The sequence below is a fragment of the Pagrus pagrus genome (assembly GCF_965226575.1).
Source record: "Pagrus pagrus genome assembly, chromosome: 15".
NCBI lineage: Eukaryota > Metazoa > Chordata > Actinopteri > Spariformes > Sparidae > Pagrus > Pagrus pagrus.
In genome coordinates, this window is record NC_140199.1 from 19,519,415 (window position 1) to 19,539,487 (window position 20,073).

A 20,073-nucleotide genomic window follows, 5' to 3' on the forward strand; every position below is an offset into this window, starting at 1 on the left:
CTGAAAGATGGCTTCGATATTCATCAAACCACTCAGGGATGATTCACGTTGGTGTTATCTTGGAAAAGATTGTCCCCGTCAGGATGTGTTTTTTGTCTTCATAGGATGAAAGTGATAATGCACCCTGCGGGCTGTATAACGGGACTGTTTCAGTCTCCCTCGTGTGCCGCACAACACCAGCGTCCTCGTTCATTTCCAGAACTGTCTTTAACTCTCATCCCAATGATCCTAATCTCTTCCGCAGTCGTTTCTAATAGACTTTTATTCCTTGGGCATTATGTAAACAATTACGCTGAACCTCATCCCACAGCGCCACGCATTCACACATTTTTAGGTTATTATTTCTTAGATGAGAACTGTTTCCCTGCTCTTTTATGTTTACATTTCTATTTTCATATTGATGAGCTGTTGTTTACTCTCTGCTTTGTATTATGTTGTTGTATCTTTCATTTGCATAACGACGAGTCCATCCATTTTTATTGTGTTGTTTTTTTCTTTTCCTCTTCTCTTGTTTTTTCTCCTGTTCAAACAGATAAAAAGATTTCTATTGAACATGCAAGCCATCGTAAGTTCACCTCCCCCATGACTTCACTCTGCTTCATACTGTTTGTGTGTGTGTGTGTGTGTGTCTGTCCGTCTTGTGTGCTCATACACATGATGAGTCCTAACATCTGTGTTCGCACGTGGGGCTGAATGCGAGCGGCGGCGTTTTGTGTCGAGCCCGTCCGTCCGCGCTTTGTTGTCATCCCAGATCGAGTTCATTGAAGACGCGCCTCACCTTCTTGTCCGGCCTGCTTATGAGTGTTGTTATCCCGTCCTGTCTGGCATGTTGACTAAGCCTAACATAGGTTTCTGAGCTGGCGCCGTGTTCGCACGTTGGATCATTTACATAACAGCTTGCTGCAACTGCGGATTGAAGGACAAAGAAGGTGCAATTGCAAAAACAAAATGGATTATCAGATTGAATAATCGGACAAACTGCACAAAAAGTTGCACGAACGAGACGCAGCAGAGGAGCAAAAAAGTTGAGACTGAGCTGGAATCACTTGCTGGAGAAAAACAGTTGATTTCCGCCTGACTTTCACTTAATCTTTGATATAGTTTACATTTGAAGTGATGCTAATTCCTCTAGCTCGATGCGACGTAGGCTGAGGGGAGAGCAGCCGAAGTAATGCACCTAATTCGCTATTGTTCCGTTTGTGGTAATAAGTGCGGACGGCTGTCAGATTCGGTTCCATCGCGGCACGTGAGCACGGGAGCTCTCCTCTGCCAGCCTCCGGCTTTCCTCTCCTCTCCTCCACTCTCTCTTTCTTCTGCTCTCGCTGCAGCTCTGTAGTGTCGGCGGTTTTCTCCCAACTTTTTCCACACTCTCGCCTGCTCTTTCAACACGGGCCTTTTCCTCAAGCGCAGCCACCCTTATCTCCTCTCTCCTCCTCGCCACACTTATAATCCGTCTGTCCTCTCAACAAATCACAACCTTATCTAACTCCTTCCTATCCCTTTTTGCCAAATTGCCTCTCCTGCAGCTCCCTCCTCCTCTGTTTATCCGGCCTGTCTACTCCGTCTTTGTAGCTCTTCATTGTCTCCCGCCCAACCTCGCTCCTTGTCTTCTCCTCTTTTTTCTTGCTGTGGTGTGACTGGCTCACGTGTCTGGGCTGGGTACGGCTCTGCTAGTGTTGGGGAGTCTGGGCTGAAGCGGGCCGTGGTGGTGTGCCTGCTGACCAGTCACAAACAATCACCCAGCAGCCCAGCCCAGCGGGGAGCAGGTGAAATTCTGGCCAACCACCTCCCCCCTAACCCACCTCACTCCGACCCATGCCAACTTTTGTTGTGGGATGTGCTCCCTGCAGGCCGGGCAGAGCTGATGAATAATGTGTGATCTGTTTTAACTGAACAAGATTTATCTTTAGCTTGAATCAAATCCACCGAACGTTAAACGGCTCACGCTCATCTGCTTATTATTTTCAAGATTAATCGGTTAATCGTTTAGTCTTTAAATGTCCGAAATGCTCCTAACAGAGCCCAAAGTGACGTCTTTAAATTGCTTCTTTTGTCCAACCAACAGTCCACAACCCAAAGACTCTTCTTTCACTATCATAAATGGCAAAGAAAAGCAGCAAAGCCTCAAATTTAAGAAGCCGAAACCAATAAACGTTTGACATTTTTGCTTGAATAAAGACTTAAATGATTATTCGTTTCCAAAAGTAGTTGGCAATTAATTTTCTTTTGATCGACAGAGCTTTCAGTCACCGTAATCATTCCTCTTTCCAGCCTGGCAATGAATTGCTCTCCTCCCTAACTCTTAAAATTGTACATCCCACTGAATGGGATAATTAGAATCATGTTTATGCAACAGGGAACATGATGAGTGATGATTGTATGATGACATTAAAGGTGCAGTATGTAAGAATTAATTAAGAAAAAGAAAAAAAATAAGAGGTAACAGTAACGCTATATCAGATACGGTCTATGTATTGTGTTAGTTAGCATGTTAACCAGCTAGCCCTGACCCATCCTGTCTTGTAATAACAATCTGAACTCCCAGTCAGGACCACTAACTGCACGGCTAACTGAGCTAACTAGCTAATGGCAGCTAGAGTTAGCAGCAATTTGCGGTTGCTCTGCCGATATGCTACGTCCTATTTGTTTGGAATGACCTTGGACACTATGCTAATTCTTACACATTTCATCTTTAGCAAAGAAACTCCATTTAATGTGGATTGCTCACATCATGGCTGATCCACCTAATAAGATCATTAACTCCCCCAGATCTGTGGATCTCTAGTATTTTCTCAAGTCAGTCTTTTTTTAGTGCTTAATTAACTATTTTTAATTCCCTGACACTGTTGCCTTGCTGAGCTGTGATAGTGTGAAAGTGACACAAAAAGGGAATTAAGCACCAAAAATACCAACAGTGTCAACATCCTCAGGCTGCTGAAGGCTCACGTTAGCTTCTTCAGCTGAACTTGGATCAGGGAAATCATGTTAGGAAGGGGAACTCATCGAGCCCGGTGTGGACAGGAGGAACACTTATAGCGACCAATAACTCATTCAATATATTGTACATATGATCATGTCAGTATTGTTTTTAGACAGACTTGTGAACCTGTACTTGAAGATTTCAATTTCAACTTTGGCTGACCTTGTAAAAAAAAAAAAAAAAAGGGCTGCAAGCACTGATTATTTAAATTTTTGATGAATCTACTGATTAAATTTCTATTAATCATGTACTCTCCCAGAGCGCAAGGTGACGTCTTAGTATTGGCTTGTTTTGTCCGATCCAAAATCCAAAGATATTAAATTTATAGTGAAAATCAGGACATTTTAGGAAAGCAGGAACCAGCAAGTGTTTGTAATTTAATCTTGAAAAAGTGATTTAAAAGATTAATGGATTATCAAAATTGTTTTACATATTCTGATGATCACTAATCCTTTAATCAACTAATCACTTCTTGAGCTGAAATAACACATTCATGCACCATTCTGCTGCAGCTGAACTGTATTTCCTTCCCTCTTGTGTCTCCCTTGCATTTGTATCCGTGTGTTTCCACATGTTGCTCTTTACGACGTCCTGACCGTCTGACCTTCTGTCCCTCTTTCAGCGCTGGCCCCGGGTATGGGCGTAGCGGTCTACGCTGGTCTGGTGGGGGCCCTGCTGCTGTGTGTGATCCTGGTGCTGTGCGTGGGAGTGCTCGCATATCGCCGCAGATGCCGCCATCTCCACGGAGACATCACCGACTCCTCATCTGCTCTCACCGCTGCCTTCCACCCGGGCAATTACAAGCCTCCCAGACAGGGTGGGTTCACACACACACACACACACACACACATAATTAATCATCATGTTTATGTTCACAACTTGTCTTATTGTTACTCATCTTCATAGAAGGACTTCTTCACGATTCATTTCATTATCACACTGCTATTTATATCATCCCATAAATTAATTCTCTTTAACCATTATCTCCTCTCGCCGAGTCAGTTCTCCATTCTTTGCCGCGTTACATTTTTTACACTTGAAGCATTTGTCATGGATTTCCTCCTCTTGTTCTCGCCATCAAATATTAATTAGCAACATTAATCCATTTCACTCGCGTCACTTTTAGCACTCTCAGCTCTGCCTGTGTCATTTCTGGTGATAAGAGAGCGTCTCCTCTCTCCACAGATAACCCCCACCATCTGCATCCCTCGGCTCCTCCGGATCTCACAGCCACAGCGGGCGCTTTCCGCGGGCCGCTCTTTTCCCTGCAGCAGGGGGTCAACGACAGCCCCCACAAAATCCCCATGACCACCTCCCCACTGCTGGACCCGCTGCCCAGTCTCAAAATCAAGGTGTATAACTCGTCCACTCTCTCCTCCCTGGAGCTCCCCGCGGACATGTGCTCAGACGGGGAGATTCTCAGCCTGAAGTCGGTGGGTACGGTGGGGAGAGAGCGCGACTACCACAGCCACACCCTGTCCAGAGAGCCCGGGCTGAGCACCAGCACCACCCTGGGTAATCTGGGAGGACGCCTCACCATCCCTAATACAGGTACCGTATATCACATTTCACATGCAAATGAAACCAAAATTAAAATTCCCAGATGGCGTGTTCATTTAATCACACACAAGACGACTCACGACACCTTCCTCCGATAGGTGTGAGTCTGCTGGTCCCCCCTGGTACGATCCCCCAGGGGAAGTTCTATGAGATGTACCTCATTATCAACAAGTGGGACAAAACGACGTGAGTGCCCTTCATCTTTATTCCTCCATTTCACTCGTCTTGTTTCGCAAACCACGAGGCAGAATAGACCTCATTCTCACCTCAATCAGAAGTTTTCGCATGCAAGGCTCACCCACTGCGAACCGCTTGAAGTTTATTTGGAAGTTCTATCACTTTCTCTGAGGATAAAAAAGAACGGATGATCTTGTCTCAACTTCTCCTCTCAAATTGGCTTGGATTCATTTCCTGCCAATTTTCTGGAAGTTTGTCGTTCAGTGTGCCTCAAATACATCAATGCCGGCATGCTCCAAGCCGTGTCGCGGCCACGATGTTCTTTAATAAGTGAAGTGTGATGTTTTGGCAACTGTTGGTCTCCATCTTTATATGTGTGTATGTGTGTGTGACATTTACAGGCTACCCTCTGAAGGCAGTCAGACTGTACTAAGTCCTGTGGTAAGCTGCGGCCCATCCGGTATGCTGCTGAATCGTCCTGTGGTTCTTACTTTGCCCCATTGTGCCCAGCTAGACACACCTACACCTGACTGGACACTCACACTCAAGACACAGACGCACCAAGGGGCATGGGAGGTGAGACAGACTCTGACTGTTACCAAATAATGGTTATTTTGTTGAGTGAAGTGGCATCATTGAACTTTGTTTTTTTGTTTTTCAGGAGGTGCTGACAGTAGGAGAGGAGACTTTGTCGTCTCCGTGCTACTTGCAGCTGGAAGAGGAGTGTTGTCACGTTCTCATGGAGCAGCTGGGAACGTACGGCCTGGTGGGCCAGTCCTGCCCTCCACAGCCCGCCTGCAAGCGCCTGCAGCTGGCGCTGTTTGCTCCAAGAGCACCCTGCCTGTCCCTGGACTACAGCCTCCGTATCTACTGCATCCATGACACTCCACATGCACTCAAGGTGCTGCTCATGTGTTTGCCACGCTCTGTCTGTGTCTGTTTACCTCTCGTCTTTACTTGTTCCCCATCTTCTTCTTGCCTATCAATCCAACTGCCTTTCTTTCCTTCACTTTGATGTGTAAATCAATCTGGCTGCACAGAAGTGCTGTGAATATTAATAAGTGCATTACTGGTAATTCACTTTAAGCTGCAAAAGAGAGACTTTTTCCTTTAATTGAACACATCCACCATGTCAACTGCAGTTGTAAAGTACAGCTAACAGCTTGGTTTACAACATAACACACTTGTCCAAAGACAGAAGTACACTATGAAACAGGATGATAGCACTACAAGTTAAAGGGGTTCTGTGTAACAGTTGTTTTCAGTTTCTTGTAAAGTGGGAAGCTTCCCACCGTGAGCGTGATGTCAGAGGAAGATGGCCACGCTCTGAATATGGTTTATAAGCAAGCGAGCGCTCCATCCAGACAAAGTTGGACTCGCTGACGTTAAATATTTTGCTTTTGCAGAAAGTGTTCACACACCAGCCGTGGCAGTAAACATGAGCGTGCTCCGTGCACTTCACTGGCATCACATTACATGATTTCTGGCTGCCAAAGTTCAAACAGCTTTCAGACTGTTAGCTCTCACACATTTCCACTTGGAGACGGCAACTTAGAGAATGCAAAAGGCATTTTAATTAAGCGTGTTTGAAAGCACGTTTTGAGATAAAACCGATCGAGCGAATATGTCCCTAAGCCCGGCGTTCTCTCTCCTCCTCCTCTGTGCAGGAGGTGCTGGATTTGGAGAGGAGTCTAGGGGGAGTTTTGCTGGAGGATCCCAAGCCACTGCTCTTCAAAGACAGCTACCACAACCTGCGCCTGTCCATCCACGACATCCCGCACAGTCACTGGAGAAGCAAACTTCTGGCAAAGTATCAGGTGAGACGCTCAAAATGCATCAAAAACTAGATAGCAGCAAATGTAGTGTTGATATATGTTGATGTCGGAGTGCAATCATCAGAGTTTCTGAATTTAATCAAACTATTGATTACTTAAAAACTAAAAACTCTGAAGCAAAAACTGCGGTCTGACAAACTCTTCATTCACTTCAGTATGACGCCTGTTTTCTCGCAAAATACAGCGAGGACTTTATTCAGTTCACTGCAGTTGTAAACATCCAAACCCTCTGCTGCATTCTCTCGGCGGATGCAGCGAGATTGCAGTCTGAACCCTCCCTGAATAAATAAACAGGAAATCAGATAGTGGCCCTAATTTATGGACAGTGCACTTTAGAAATAAATTGTCCTCTGACACATGGGTACCCAGTTGGTGGAAACACCCGATACCAAAATAAAGCATGTTGCACTCCCCTTGAATGGAAACCGTGTTTTAGATCCTTCCTGATTGCGCGGCTCAGGACGAAGCCACTTTAATCAAAGTGCAGAGTGTTTGTTCTAGCTTCTTAGCGTTTTTCTCTGCGAACAGGAGATCCCGTTCTATCACATCTGGAGTGGCAGTCAGAGACCCCTGCACTGCACCTTCAGCCTGGAGAGAGGCAGCCTGGCGGTGTCGCAGCTCGCCTGCAAAATCTGTGTCCGACAGGTGGAAGGGGAGGGACAGATATTCCAGCTGCACACGGATATTCAGGAGGTAATGGTGACACCTTGAATAACACAGATAAAGAAAAAAAAGCCACACAGCGATGCCAAGAAATACAAAAGTTCTTCTTCTCACCCTCTCTGTCAATCCAGACTCTACCGCCGCACTCGCCCCTCCCCTCAGGAGGCAGCTGCCTGCCGTCCTCTCAAGTGGGACCCTACGCCTTTCGCTTGCCTGACTCCATCCGCCAGAAGATCTGTGCCAGCTTGGATGCACCCAGTGCTCGAGGATGTGACTGGAGACTACTGGCACGCAGTCTGGGCTTTGACAGGTCAGAGCTGCCTCACGTGTTTGTGTGTGACAGGAAGTTTTGGTCACGCTTTAGCTGTAGAGTCCAGCGTTAATACTTCTTCCTATTGCCGAGTGATCACTCAGAAGATTGATCACTGGCTGAGGTTTAGCTGTGTTGGGGTTATGATTTGGTGTTTACATGAGCAGAAATTAAAAAAACTGAAAAGTAAAGTATAAGTATATGTTTTTTGTTTGTTCTATAAGTTGAAGTTAAATTCAGGAATATGATTCAGCAGCCATGCTTTTATTTTTGAGATATTTTTCTTGCTAAGTAGCTAATCCCGCCTTGTGAAACATGGCAGTTCGTTTTTGTTTGTAACAAACTGTATGAATGACTCAAAGGGACAATTCACCCAAAAAAAAAAAAAATCCATATTTTTCCTCTGACCTGTAGTGCTATTTATCCACCGTGACTATTTTTGGTGCGAGTTGCTGAGTTTAAGAGATGTCTGCCTCCTCTCAAATATAATGGACCTAGCCTGCATTAGGCTTGTGTGTACATAAAAACTCAACAGCAGTGTCTCTTTTCAGAAATCATGACTCAGTTGCTTGAAATCCACAGACCTTGATGTGAGCAGGTTCATGTAGGAACTACTTTTTTTCTCCATCACTGCACAGAAGGAAATGTACCTCTACTAATGGACAAGAGGCGAAGCTAACTAAGCTAACTTAGCTGGCTTACGTTACAGTTGCAAGTAGATGCACGCTTCACTCTGCATGGTGATGCGGTTGGCGGGTGTAGTTCCTAGAAAGACAATCAGAAAACCAAAAGAGTCTGAAAGGATAAATGGCAGGCAAGAGGAAATATATGAATGTTTAATGTTTGGTTGAACTGTCCCTTTAAAAACGTTTAAAATCAGCTTGGCTCTTTCTTTACATCCTGCCTCGTCTTTCTCCTCCACAGGTACTTGAACTACTTTGCAACAAAGCCCAGCCCCACAGGTGTTCTGCTGGACTTATGGGAAGCTTGTCACCAAGCTGACGCAGACCTGGTATCTCTGGCGACCGCGCTGGAAGAGATGGGCAAAAGTGAGGTGCTAGTTGTCATGACAACAGATGGGGATTGCTGATTGGTCAAGGAAACCAGAGAGCAAGCAAGACATTTTTTTTTTTTTTTTTTTTATCTCACCACCGTGATGAAATGAATATGCACACCCTGGCACAAATCACGAGCCCACAGAGCATTTTGGTTCCTTTCACACGTGCTGTATTACCTCTGCCTCATCTCTGTCTTCAGCCACTGTAGCTACACACTCACCCATTCCCACGCGGGCCGTCCCACGACAACTGCTAACCTGATTCAGCTTGAATCCTCCAAAGCAATGTTGCATCTGCAAGACGTGAAACCAATTTGAGGGTACGAAGGCGTAAAAATGGCTGTTAAGTCATCTGTCATACGCGGTGTCGACTGTCTTCTTCAAAAGATTGAGAATGACATTACTCTTGTATATAAATAACAAAGCTTTGGGAGAAACAATAAAAATCCATATATTCAAGCCCAAACAAACACACAAACGCTAACAGGGGGATTACATGTGTTTCCCGAGCAGCATGAAAGTGCATGATTTGACACCATCTCACCTCGTGGCAGGGGGCTTTTGATTTCTCCATCGTCATTCTGCGTGTGCAGCGAATGACAGGCAGCGCCGACCTGTCTGCAACCTCCTCAGGCTACAGACAAACTGGTCATTAACCACCTCTGAATCAGACAGGCCAGGATTTCTTGTCCGGCTGCTCCGACTCAAAATCAGGACCCAACCCTCGAGGTTTGAGGGTTCGAGCACATCGCTCTGGGCGGAAAAATAAAAAGATGCCTCTTCTTTGGTGGTGGGGGGGGGGGTAATTGTGAAGTTTGTTTAAGAATTGGCAGATAACTAGACGGACTGACTCTTTATATTGTACCAACAAATGCCTCAAAGCCTTGGCATATCATTCCGACTCACAGGGGTGTTTCTCTTTCATCTCTCCTCGCATTCCTCTATCGCTCTGCCACACTCCTCCGATCTGCTGAGAATAAACTGCAGGAGAGCTTTTCTGGTCATCCCTTAAAAGTTTCCTTTGGGGAACGCTCTTTAAGTTATTATCCATATTTGTGGATTGTTCTTTTTTTTTTTTTTCATTGCTGTTATATGCATATAGAAGCTGTCCTATCATCTGTGCTTGTTCAGGCTACTGAGATGCTGTATTTTTGATTCTAGGCAGAGTTAGGTGCACAGTGGATGTCTCAGTTGTGAATAACAAAACCATGTTAATTTGTTATTTTTAATTCAAAATGTAAAAATATGATCCGTAAAACATGACTAGCGGTGGTCACATGTCCAGGTGAAAACACTGGAGGCGTTTTGCTTCGCTGGAACTGTTCAGAGACGAAGATTTCAAAATGGTTTGAATCAACTCGGCAGCAAGGGACCATCAGATTTACCTCAACGAAAACTGCATTATGTTCTGATCTATTCTACATGTGTCCATCCAACGCCCTGTAACTCATCATGTCTCCCCCGGTTCATTTTTATAACATATTGTTAACCTTTTTACTAAGCCGCCTGCTTTGTGGTCAGGGTCCTCGAGCTATTTGCATTATCAATATTGTTCTGTCAGCTCTTGTCCGACGGGAATCGAAATGCTGTTTTCATGACTTAAGTTCTGTGTGTTATCAAGTCTCTGTTTGTCTCCTCAAAGCAAAAAAGAAAAAGTGTTCATATCTTTGAAACCACAAAAAACCAAAACACAGGCAGTATCCCTCCTCTTCAGCAGTGAGTCATGTCACTGTTTTGTGTGAATGAACCGAAAACACAAGTTTGTGTGTGTGCGTGTGCGTGTGTGTGTTGAGTGAGTGGGTATGTTTGGGCAGGTGGGTGTGCGTACTCAGTGCGTGCACACGCTTAAGATCTGTCATTTCTCTTTGTAAGTGCTATGCAAGTACAAAAGAAAAGCAAAGCATTTTGACTTCTTTTGTTTCCTGGAAGAGTAATTCTATTTTTTCAGATCAGGGCATCGACAGGGTTTTGATTTTGTATCTTAAAGTGGTTTAAGGGTGGTTTAGCTTTTCTTTTTCATGATGCTGTTCTCCTGGATCAGAAGAATCGGATCACAAACCAAGGAAGCTAATGCTGGAAAAAGCACATTAGGGAGAACACGACAAAGTGCTTTGCAATGGCTACAAAACAAGTTGTGACTGACATCATGAACTCGTGCCCTGCAGGTCTTTGCCCGCGAGGAAATATCTGAACACAACCGTTCAGAACTTTGGACCCCCTGAACACTGCAGGACTATTTTCTTTGCTCAAATGTTGTCACAGAGACTGGCTAGCTGTAGGCTACAGTGTTTATTCGTCCAGATTGTCTCGAGTACCTGTCGGATCATTTATGCTGGAGCTGGACTGGATTCCACCTCGCTCCCATCAAAGAGAAGATTTTAGCCTTTGTTCAAGAAGACGGACATTTTTACGAAAAAAGCTAAATGGATTCAGTGACATTATTTTATCTCTGTAAAGAACCAATTGTAAATAAACGTCTAGCCTTCTTACCTGTAACTAAATATAATTTTTATGCAATAAATTATATTTCTTAGTTTAACAACAGTGTGTGTTTTGTTGTTATTGGATTAAATTGTGTTATTGCAAAACCAAACAATGTGGGAGTGGCTTGCATTAAATCCATAAACTAAATTGCAGGCTTCTTTCAGCCCCTTGTCGGGACTAAAATCACCTTTAAATGGCATCTGTGATTTTATCAATTACACCCCATTTTCTCAGAAAATGCAGAGCTACTCAACCCGTCCCTCTTTGCCTCACACCTCATTGGAAAATACCCTTTTGGTCCATTTAGCTTTGAAAGCTTTTAACTGGAAGGCTGTCCGGCCTTCAAATTAACAAGGTTTTAGAGACACTAATAGTGGTCTTCAAGGATTGACTCTGGGCATTTAGATCGAGCAGGCTTACCTCAGTTTTTTTTGGGTTTTTTTACGAGTGCAGGGTGAGTGGGGATTCGCCAGATTAGACTCTTACATCGAGAACAAATATCCCAGTGAGTCATCTGTGGTGAGTGTTCACTGCAGTATGGTCTTTATGGCTGGCAATACTTTGCACCTGTTTCATCAGATGCACTCCTAATTGAGGACTGATATCACACCCTTCAGTGCATGAGTTAATTGAACCCGTATACACAAAGTGGCAGTATATAAAAGCAGATTGCAGCTTCAACCCAACCGCCTCACCTCTACACAGAATGTTTTTGTCACCTGTTAACTAAGAAATTAGCAGTGAGAACATTCATTTGAAGGCACGTTAAACCTGTTGTGAGAACATACTGCATGTCATGCCAACACGTGCACGTCACACAGCATTTGCAATGTGAAAGGCCTATAGCAGTTACTCAGTTCACAAAATCAAAAGTGATCACATGCACTGAAACATACAGTATCTAGGCTTACATTACAATGCATCGCAGTGCATTTTAAAAGTAAATGTGAAAATGGGAATCGAATCAATGCTGAGAATCATAATTGCAGAATGTGTATGCTGCAAGGATTTGATTTTAGGCTCGTGGTGGGATGGAGAAAAACATTTTTGAGTGTGAAATTGGTGCAGATTGGTCCTGCAAAATTATATCTGTTGTTGCAGGGGTGTAACAGCAGTTCAGCAGCTGTCAGTTGAACAGGCTCCATATCTGAATAGTGACTCATCTGATAAAGATTAGTTTATGTCCAGTGGTGTCTGCTCACGTGTCGAGGAGAACAACGAGTCTCCAGACAAAGACACAAAATCATGTCGTATCATGTTTGACTGTAAGAGCATTGTTAGTCTTCTTCCTTATTACACGTGTTGTTTTCATGTTCCACAGAAGAGCAACAACTCACTAATAGATGTGCTGTGGTATGGCGCCCTCTCCTGGTAAATATAAGCTTTTTGCTTTGCGTTTTGCAATGCAAAAAAGGCGGTTGGAAATCATCATGAGGATGAGTAGATAATGAATGATTTTTCATTTTTGGGTGATCTAATCCTTTAATGTTTACAATTTAAGGTGAGTTTTACATGCCTATTAGTTTAAATAAACCATTAGTGAATAAGCAACCTTTATAATTCAGTGTACTTTTAACTTTTCAAGAATAAAGCAGAAATAAGAGAAAAATGTGGATATATTTCCAATCAAAAAAACATATTACACCCAAGTATAAATACTTCTAAGCTGCTGTAGTGTATTGGTGGTGTAATGATTTATATCTGTAGTTAACAGATCAAGGAAATGCAACACAACTACTCAAAATGTGTTAGGGATATTGGGACATTTTAGTGTTTCACATGCAGATATCACCAGTTATGATCTAATCAATTCATTTAATTTCTAAGAACGTGCTTTTATTTTAGAAAAACTGTACCGGAAGACAAGTAAGTTCAGGAGGACTTCCGGTCTGTTGGATCAGAATAATAGCGTGGATTACTTTTTACTTGGATTAAGTTTTTATTTCAATTTTCCAAAATACTTCTTGAATTATGCGGGGACTCGTCCTATAAAACGTATTTCACAAATGAATCACGCTTCTATTGTGCAAAAAGTACGTTTTGAGTCAATCTGGTGGTTTAGACTCGTGTAGATAACAATCTTATTCTGAAGGACTGTTGCCGGAAGTCTCGCTTCTGCTGCCCACCGGCTGGAGGCTGCGGTTTGTCAGCTGACCAGAAACCGCAGGCAGTCCGCCGTGAAATGGATTGTTGTGTCAGTGAAAGACTTGTAGGGAAGACCGAAGCGACACCCAGTGAAACTCCGACAGTGAGGTATGTTGTTATTTTATTTAACGAGCCCAGCGTTAGGTCGAGCAGGTTAGCTAGGCTGCTAGATACCCGCTTAGCTTCGTTAGCCTCTCGTATTAGTTTACGTGTAAAGCAAACACAACTCGAACTTGTTTGTTAGCGTGAGCACCCTAAAAATAGACACCACGGCAGAACGAGCAGTTCATTAGCAGTGAGAAGTGACAAAAACTTGTGTTAAACCAGCTGTCCGCAGTTACCAGAGGTCTAACGTTACTGTCCTGTTTTCGAAAGCGTGTAATTGTTTTTTCTTCGCTAAGCATCATGTGAACACTGGTTCCTCATTAATGTTACACATGCACATGATGCTTAAGGATGCAAGGTCAGCTTTGTACTCCCACCAGTCTTCTTTTAACCTCCTTAAATAGCTCAAGTAATAAAGTCATTGTGCAAGCAAGTTAGTAAGTCTATTTCTGTCAGCTCTCTGTCCCATGACTGCTCCTCAGTGCCACAGTGCTATTATTTGTGACATGTGAGGTTGTAATTTTAAGAAAGATGAAAGTGAGATTAAACTGTAGTGACTGCTGAAAGTCAGGAGAGTGAGTCCAACGAAAGGCTGATTCCTGCTGTGGGAGAGAGCAGTGTGTTCACAACCACACACCACTGCCAAATAGTAATGAGCCAAGCACTCACATTCACATTGTTGGTGCACTGTGAGAAATGTCCTCATGTCACATTCCCCACCAACTAAATAACACTGGTGAGTCATTGTTTAATTGTTAGCCTTCTGCAAGCCACCTGTCAATATTACGCCTGTCATTGGAAGATGATTCTCAAGGTTGAATGTGCCTGTCTGCACTGCAGCTTCACAGGATCTGGACAATTGGACTGATCTCTACCAGCTACAGCTCAGAGATCTCTCCAGACTATGGCTCCACGGAAAACACAGTGTTCCTTCCTGGAAAAGCACAAGTAAACGTAAGCATCATCCAAACACCGCTCATGCAATGCAATGACATGTTTTGAATTGATTTTTATTTTCTTTTTTTAAAAAACATGCATTTCTCTTCTCCTTCACAGCTTTCTTTTCAACACTTCCTGTTTTATCCTCTTCTGCCTCAGCCTTCCATTTTCCCCATCGTCTTCACTTTTCCCATATTCTGCCTGTAAAATGGACGACACAGAGCCAGTGCAGCCCAGCCTCAACTCCGCCTATATTCCCAATGCTCTCGGCAACCACCTAGTATCAGAGGATGAGGAGAGCGAGGACCAGAGTCCGTCTGCGTCACTCCTGCCCAAACATTCATCAGTGCCTCTGGCCGTGCGCTACAGTCCAAAGGACTCTTACAACTTGGTGTACATCATCTTCTTTCTGATGGGCATCGGCTCCCTGCTGCCCTGGAACTTCTTCATAACAGCCAAACACTACTGGCTCTACAAACTGAGTAACAGCACCGATCACAGCGGCAATAAGGAGCAACATTCAGACCTCAGTGTGAGTGTGAGGGATACTACACATACAACAGGCCAGGCTTATTGTGCATGTGTGTGTACAGGAAACTGCACGTTAGGGCCATTCTGCATGCGTTTCACGGTACCATGACGATCCTGTGAGGGATGAGAGTGTCCTTTTACATCTGATAAAGATCACTTGCAACACATTTATGCAATTAGAGACGCTAAAAGGCTTGTTGAGGACCGAGAGGTAGAGTCAGTGTGGTCAAATAGATCTTCTTCCAAACTATGTAGAACGCTTGGTTGTTATGTTGGACAAGACAAACTCTCTTCTAGTCTGGGATTCATTTTTTGAGTTTCGACAATTAATAGAATATATAAGGAAGGACAGAATCTGTTATATTTTTATGTCTCCCCTCTTTCTTTCACTTCCTCTTATTCTGAGCGAGACACTATGCGAGTAACATTTTGTCTTTCTTTAACTATTCACAGGACTACTTTGAAAGTTATCTGTCCATCGCCTCCACAGTGCCCGCTGTGCTGTGTCTGATACTCAACTATCTCCTAGTTAACAGGTCAATTCACACACACACACACACACACACACACACACACACACACACATATATATGCATAGTAATGTAGTACAGTCTGCTTGTTGGTTTGTGTCAGGATGTTTCTGTTACTTTCTCCATGAACTTTTATACTTGTCATTTGTGTTGATAATAAAAATCTTATGATGTAATACTTTTATGGATACAATCAGTACTATACACATATTGTTCCACAGCACAGAACATCCGCTTCATTTTTGCTTACGTCGATGAACTGAGGAACTTCTGTGTGCGTGTGCTGTGTCTGCAGGTTGTCTCCAAACGTGAGGATCCTGTCGTCTCTTTTTGTCATCCTGCTGGTGTTTGTGCTGACCACGGTGCTGGTGAAGGTGGACGTGTCCGACAGCCAGATGGAGTTCTTTATCGGCACGCTGGTGAGCGTGGCCATCGTCAGCGGAGCCTCCAACCTCTTCTCTGGCAGCATGTTCGGCATCAGCGGGCATTTCCCCATGAGGATTTCTCAGGCACTTATATCAGGTAGAGGACTCATTTTAGGTCGGTAATGTCTCTTTGTCGTCTTTGTAGCATTTATACAACACCTTTGTACCAACACCTTTTGTGAAGTGGTGATCTTAAATGGTGTGAGAGATGGCGTTGTCATTATGGCCTCTTGTCTGTCAGTGTAGGGACACAATGCTGAAGGCAACTCGAGGACAAGCTATAACAGGCTATAGCGGTGTTGAGTTTACATGACGGCTCCACCTATAGAACAGATGGTGGAGCTCATTTTGGAGCACCTTGTTGTAAAATGTACATACTATTTTAATGAGTTAACACTGATGTTGCTAAAAATATGTCAGCTCCCTAACGCCTGAAAGATAAGTTCACTGTTTCTATATTTGTATCAAGTGAGAAGATTACAGTGACACATTTGTCAGTTAATTAACAGGTTTACTTATTTACCATATTGACATCACTGTGTAAAAACAGACCTTGTTCAGAGCAGAACTGGAAAAGCAGGTAGAAAAAACATACAGTTTGCTGGCTCAGAGTTTTGGGCGCTGATTATATAATCAGAACTTTCCCGTGAAAATGTTGCATGTCTTCCCACAACCTCCCTCATATCCTGTCTGTCTACTGTACTCTCTAATGACAAATATAATTATACATCCATCTTTTTTTGCCTTTATTAGGCAAATAAAGGCAAAAAAAAGATGGATGTATAATTATATTTGTCATAATGCTTAACATTATAACTTAACATTATAATCTTGTCATAATGTTAAGTATTTGGGACACATCATCACTGATGATTTGTCTGATGATGAGGACATGTACAGGCAACGTCGTATTTTATATACGCAAGCCAATGTGCTAAAACGCAAATTCTTCTGGTGTTCAGATGATGTTAAAATTAATCTCTTCAGAGCTTATTGTACCCCTCTCTATACTGCCCCCTTGTGGGTTAAGTTAAAAAAGGCAAGTATTCGCAAACTTCAGGTTGCCTACAGTATAATGATTGCCTGCAAATTTTGATGGGAAAACCTAGGTGGGGCAGTGCGAGTGAGTTATTTTGTCAAGTGCGAGCAAATACATTTCATGCTCTGTTATGGAAATTGATGTATAAATTCATCTGTTGATTGAATGACACACAAAATTCTGTCGTAATGCTGTTGTCCAATCCTGGTCTCAGTGCTGTGAGGTACCAGTCAGCCATGTGGAAACACTGGTATGACTGTCTCCTTTAAATTGTTTGTGTTTGTTTGTCTTTTTTGAATGGACCTGGATTCTACTAATAAAAAGTCTTAATATTTAACATATAGAGGTCATTACGATGGGACATTAAGCAGCTCGAGCATCTCCCATAAGCTGACTCCACAGTTGGAACTTGAAGCATGTTTTTTGTCTCAGGCCAGGCCATGGGAGGCACGCTGAGCGCAGTGGCATCAATAGTGGACCTGGCAGCGGCGAAGGATGTGACAGACAGCGCTCTGGCCTACTTCCTGACAGCCGACTTCTTCATCCTGCTCTGCATTGTCGCATATCTGCTGCTGCCCAAGCTGGCGTATTCAAGGTCGGTAGCAGCCAAAGATACACGCACACGCACCATCAGACAGATACACTATCGATTATACAGTATATAATCATTTATTAAATCTTTTGGACTTTTTTCCATTAGAAAATCACAGATAAGATCTATGTTTGATGTGAGGAGTCAAAAGGACAGGAAGCAAACACAGTTCCTTCTGTTCAGTCTGTCACTTCTCAGGAACTGTTGCATCAAAATCCAACACATATTAAGGCTACTAAATGTACAGAATGTCTTTTTGTATTTTTTTTATTAAAAATTATTGGTATTTTATTTAAATACATTTTCTCAAACCAGCATTTAGCATTTTCTTTTGATAAATTTGAGTAAACAAGTATTTGTAATTTGTAAAAGATACTCTTTGATGGATTTGTACCAGTTAATACATTTTAATCCTTAAAAGTGATGGATCAATTAATAATTAACATCCTCCTGTGTTCTGTAAAATCTACTTTGATCTGAATGTGGATACTTTAGATTATAGTTCATTACTGTGTAGTTATGTGACAGTGTCATTCTTCATACGACCACCAGATGGTGCCAAAGTTGAATTATTTCTGAATACTTATCAGAAATATCATAACCTTAACTGTTAGTTAGTTCAGCAGCAGTGCACATAACAAAAAAATCATTATTTTTAGTTTAATTTAATTTGGACTGATGCTATTAGAAAGTTATTTTAACACTTAATTTAAGATGGCATTATGCACTATGATCGTCTCATGATAAAACCGCTGTTAAGTAAAGATATGGTACAAAAATAAGATAATCTACAAAAAGTCTATTTAGATGAGGTTTTAGATCTACCTGTTGTTAATCTGAAAAATGCTGCGCTCTTCTTCTCTCCTCTATAGACACTACATGCTGGCAGCAACGTGCACAAGTCCAGGAGTGATAAATGAGGGGGGAGCAGCAGAAGGCGCAGGGAGAAGAGTCTCCGTCCCACCGCTGCAGCCTATCCTCAGGAAGACGTGGGTGCTCGGCCTGAGCGTCTTCTACGTCTTCTGCGTCTCTATCATGGTGTTCCCTGCAGTGTCCTCGGGGATCCAGTCTGTCCACAAAGACAGCAGCAGCCCCTGGACCACCACTTACTTTGTGCCCTTCACCAGTTTCCTCCTGTACAACGTAGCAGACTTCTGCGGCAGGCAGGCCACCGCCTGGCTGCAGGTCCCAGGTCCCACCAGCCGAGTCCTGCCTGTGCTGGTGTTGTGTCGCTCTGTCATGTTGCCGCTTTTCATGTTCTGTAACTACCAGCCGAGGGACCACCTCCACACTGTGCTTTTCACCCATGATGTGTTCCCTGTGGTGTTTAACTGCCTGCTCGGCCTCTCTAATGGCTACCTAGGCACTCTGCCAATGATCTACGGGCCTAAGGTGGTACCTCGGGAGCTGGCAGAGCCCACAGGAGTGGTCATGTCCTTCTTCCTCACTCTGGGACTGGCTGTTGGATCAGCTTTCTCCGTGCTTATCGTGCACTGCATCTGACCAGCCTATGATTTACAGTGGTGTAGTTGAGCTACACAGCAGACAGTAGCTGGACAGTGACAGATACCAGAACCTCAAAGCACTATAATCAAAAGTGCACCAGGACAACCAGTTCTCTGCCATGAGGGAAAGGTGCTGCTCATTTCCACTCAAAGCCTTAATTCCTTCATACCTCACATTCATGATGTATGTTTACACTAGAGCTGCAAATATTCCACAGTCAACTATTTTGATAATTGATTGATTGTTTCAGTCATTTTCGGGCAAAAATGTCAAAGATTTACTGGTTCCATCTTCAAATGTAAAAGAAGACAAAGAAGCAATTTGGAGACCAATTTTTTGACATCTTATAGACAGAACAATTAATCGATTCATCCTTAAAACAATCTGCAACTTAATCAATAATGAAAACAGCCCTAGTTCATACTGACGTAGCACGTGATGTGAAACTCAGGGCAGCGTAAGCTATGACTCTTGGTGTCGACGCATCAGAGATCAGGAAGTGGCTCTCAAAGCATTAGCAATCGGTACAGTCCATAAAGGATACTTGAATTAACACCAAAGCTTTTATTTTTTATTACATAAAAACACGTTTCACACATAACTACTGAGTTAAGGGGTAAACAGTTGTGGTATATAAGTTGTTTTTCAAGGGGTGTTAAGTGTTATTTCAGTTAAACTTCGATGAACAAAGCTGGAAAAATGTGGCTAATAAATTGTAAATGAACATGTGGCTGACTTGTGTCAGTTGTTTGTAAACCTTGTGAGTTTGATCAGACTTTATAAACTGAACATTGTCATCAGCTCTTTGATTTCTGTCCTCATTTTCAAATGTGCACTTGAGTTGCAGTTAACAGGATTAACTATTTGTTCAGGCTATTTTTAATGTCATTTGCAGATAGAAACAAACCTTTAACTATATCAGAAGCAGATATAATTCAAATGCTCAGTTTATCAGTTGACCCATAGTTTATCAGTTGACCCATAGTATACAGAATACACACACGTAAAGATGTGCATAATTTTTTGTCATTTTAATATTTAAGTTCATTTATGGCCAGAAAAGTACTTTTGATACTCAATGTTGGATACTTTTACTCTTTACTGCTATTTGTATGGGTGACTTTCACTTTTAACAAAATATATCTTGACTTTTACCAAAGTATACACTTTGGGTACTGTTCACAACACTGCACGG

The 20,073-nt window shown here is 42.9% G+C and overlaps 2 protein-coding genes across 2 annotated transcripts in view; both read left to right on the forward strand.

Moving 5' to 3' along the window:
* The window catches only part of unc5b (unc-5 netrin receptor B), a 52,212-nt gene extending 41,086 nt beyond the window's left edge, over window positions 1–11,126 (forward strand). Inside the window, exons 8-16 of the mRNA XM_084376095.1 lie at window positions 3,603–3,797; window positions 4,166–4,531; window positions 4,639–4,726; window positions 5,119–5,293; window positions 5,379–5,618; window positions 6,385–6,534; window positions 7,081–7,245; window positions 7,347–7,525; window positions 8,450–11,126. Of these exons, the coding sequence (XP_084232221.1) occupies window positions 3,603–3,797; window positions 4,166–4,531; window positions 4,639–4,726; window positions 5,119–5,293; window positions 5,379–5,618; window positions 6,385–6,534; window positions 7,081–7,245; window positions 7,347–7,525; window positions 8,450–8,615 (1,724 nt within the window). The 3' untranslated portion in view covers window positions 8,616–11,126. The remainder of the gene's footprint in view (window positions 1–3,602; window positions 3,798–4,165; window positions 4,532–4,638; window positions 4,727–5,118; window positions 5,294–5,378; window positions 5,619–6,384; window positions 6,535–7,080; window positions 7,246–7,346; window positions 7,526–8,449) is intronic.
* Window positions 11,127–13,196: 2,070 nt separating this feature from the next.
* slc29a3 (solute carrier family 29 member 3) lies at window positions 13,197–19,679 on the forward strand. The gene is made up of 7 exons (XM_084376588.1): window positions 13,197–13,319; window positions 14,157–14,270; window positions 14,373–14,787; window positions 15,240–15,322; window positions 15,612–15,838; window positions 17,213–17,375; window positions 18,245–19,679. The coding sequence occupies exons 3-7, from the start codon at window positions 14,464–14,466 to the stop codon at window positions 18,873–18,875; spliced, it is 1,428 nt and encodes a 475-aa protein (XP_084232714.1). The 5' UTR covers window positions 13,197–13,319; window positions 14,157–14,270; window positions 14,373–14,463; the 3' UTR covers window positions 18,876–19,679.
* The last annotated feature ends 394 nt before the right edge of the window (window positions 19,680–20,073 follow it).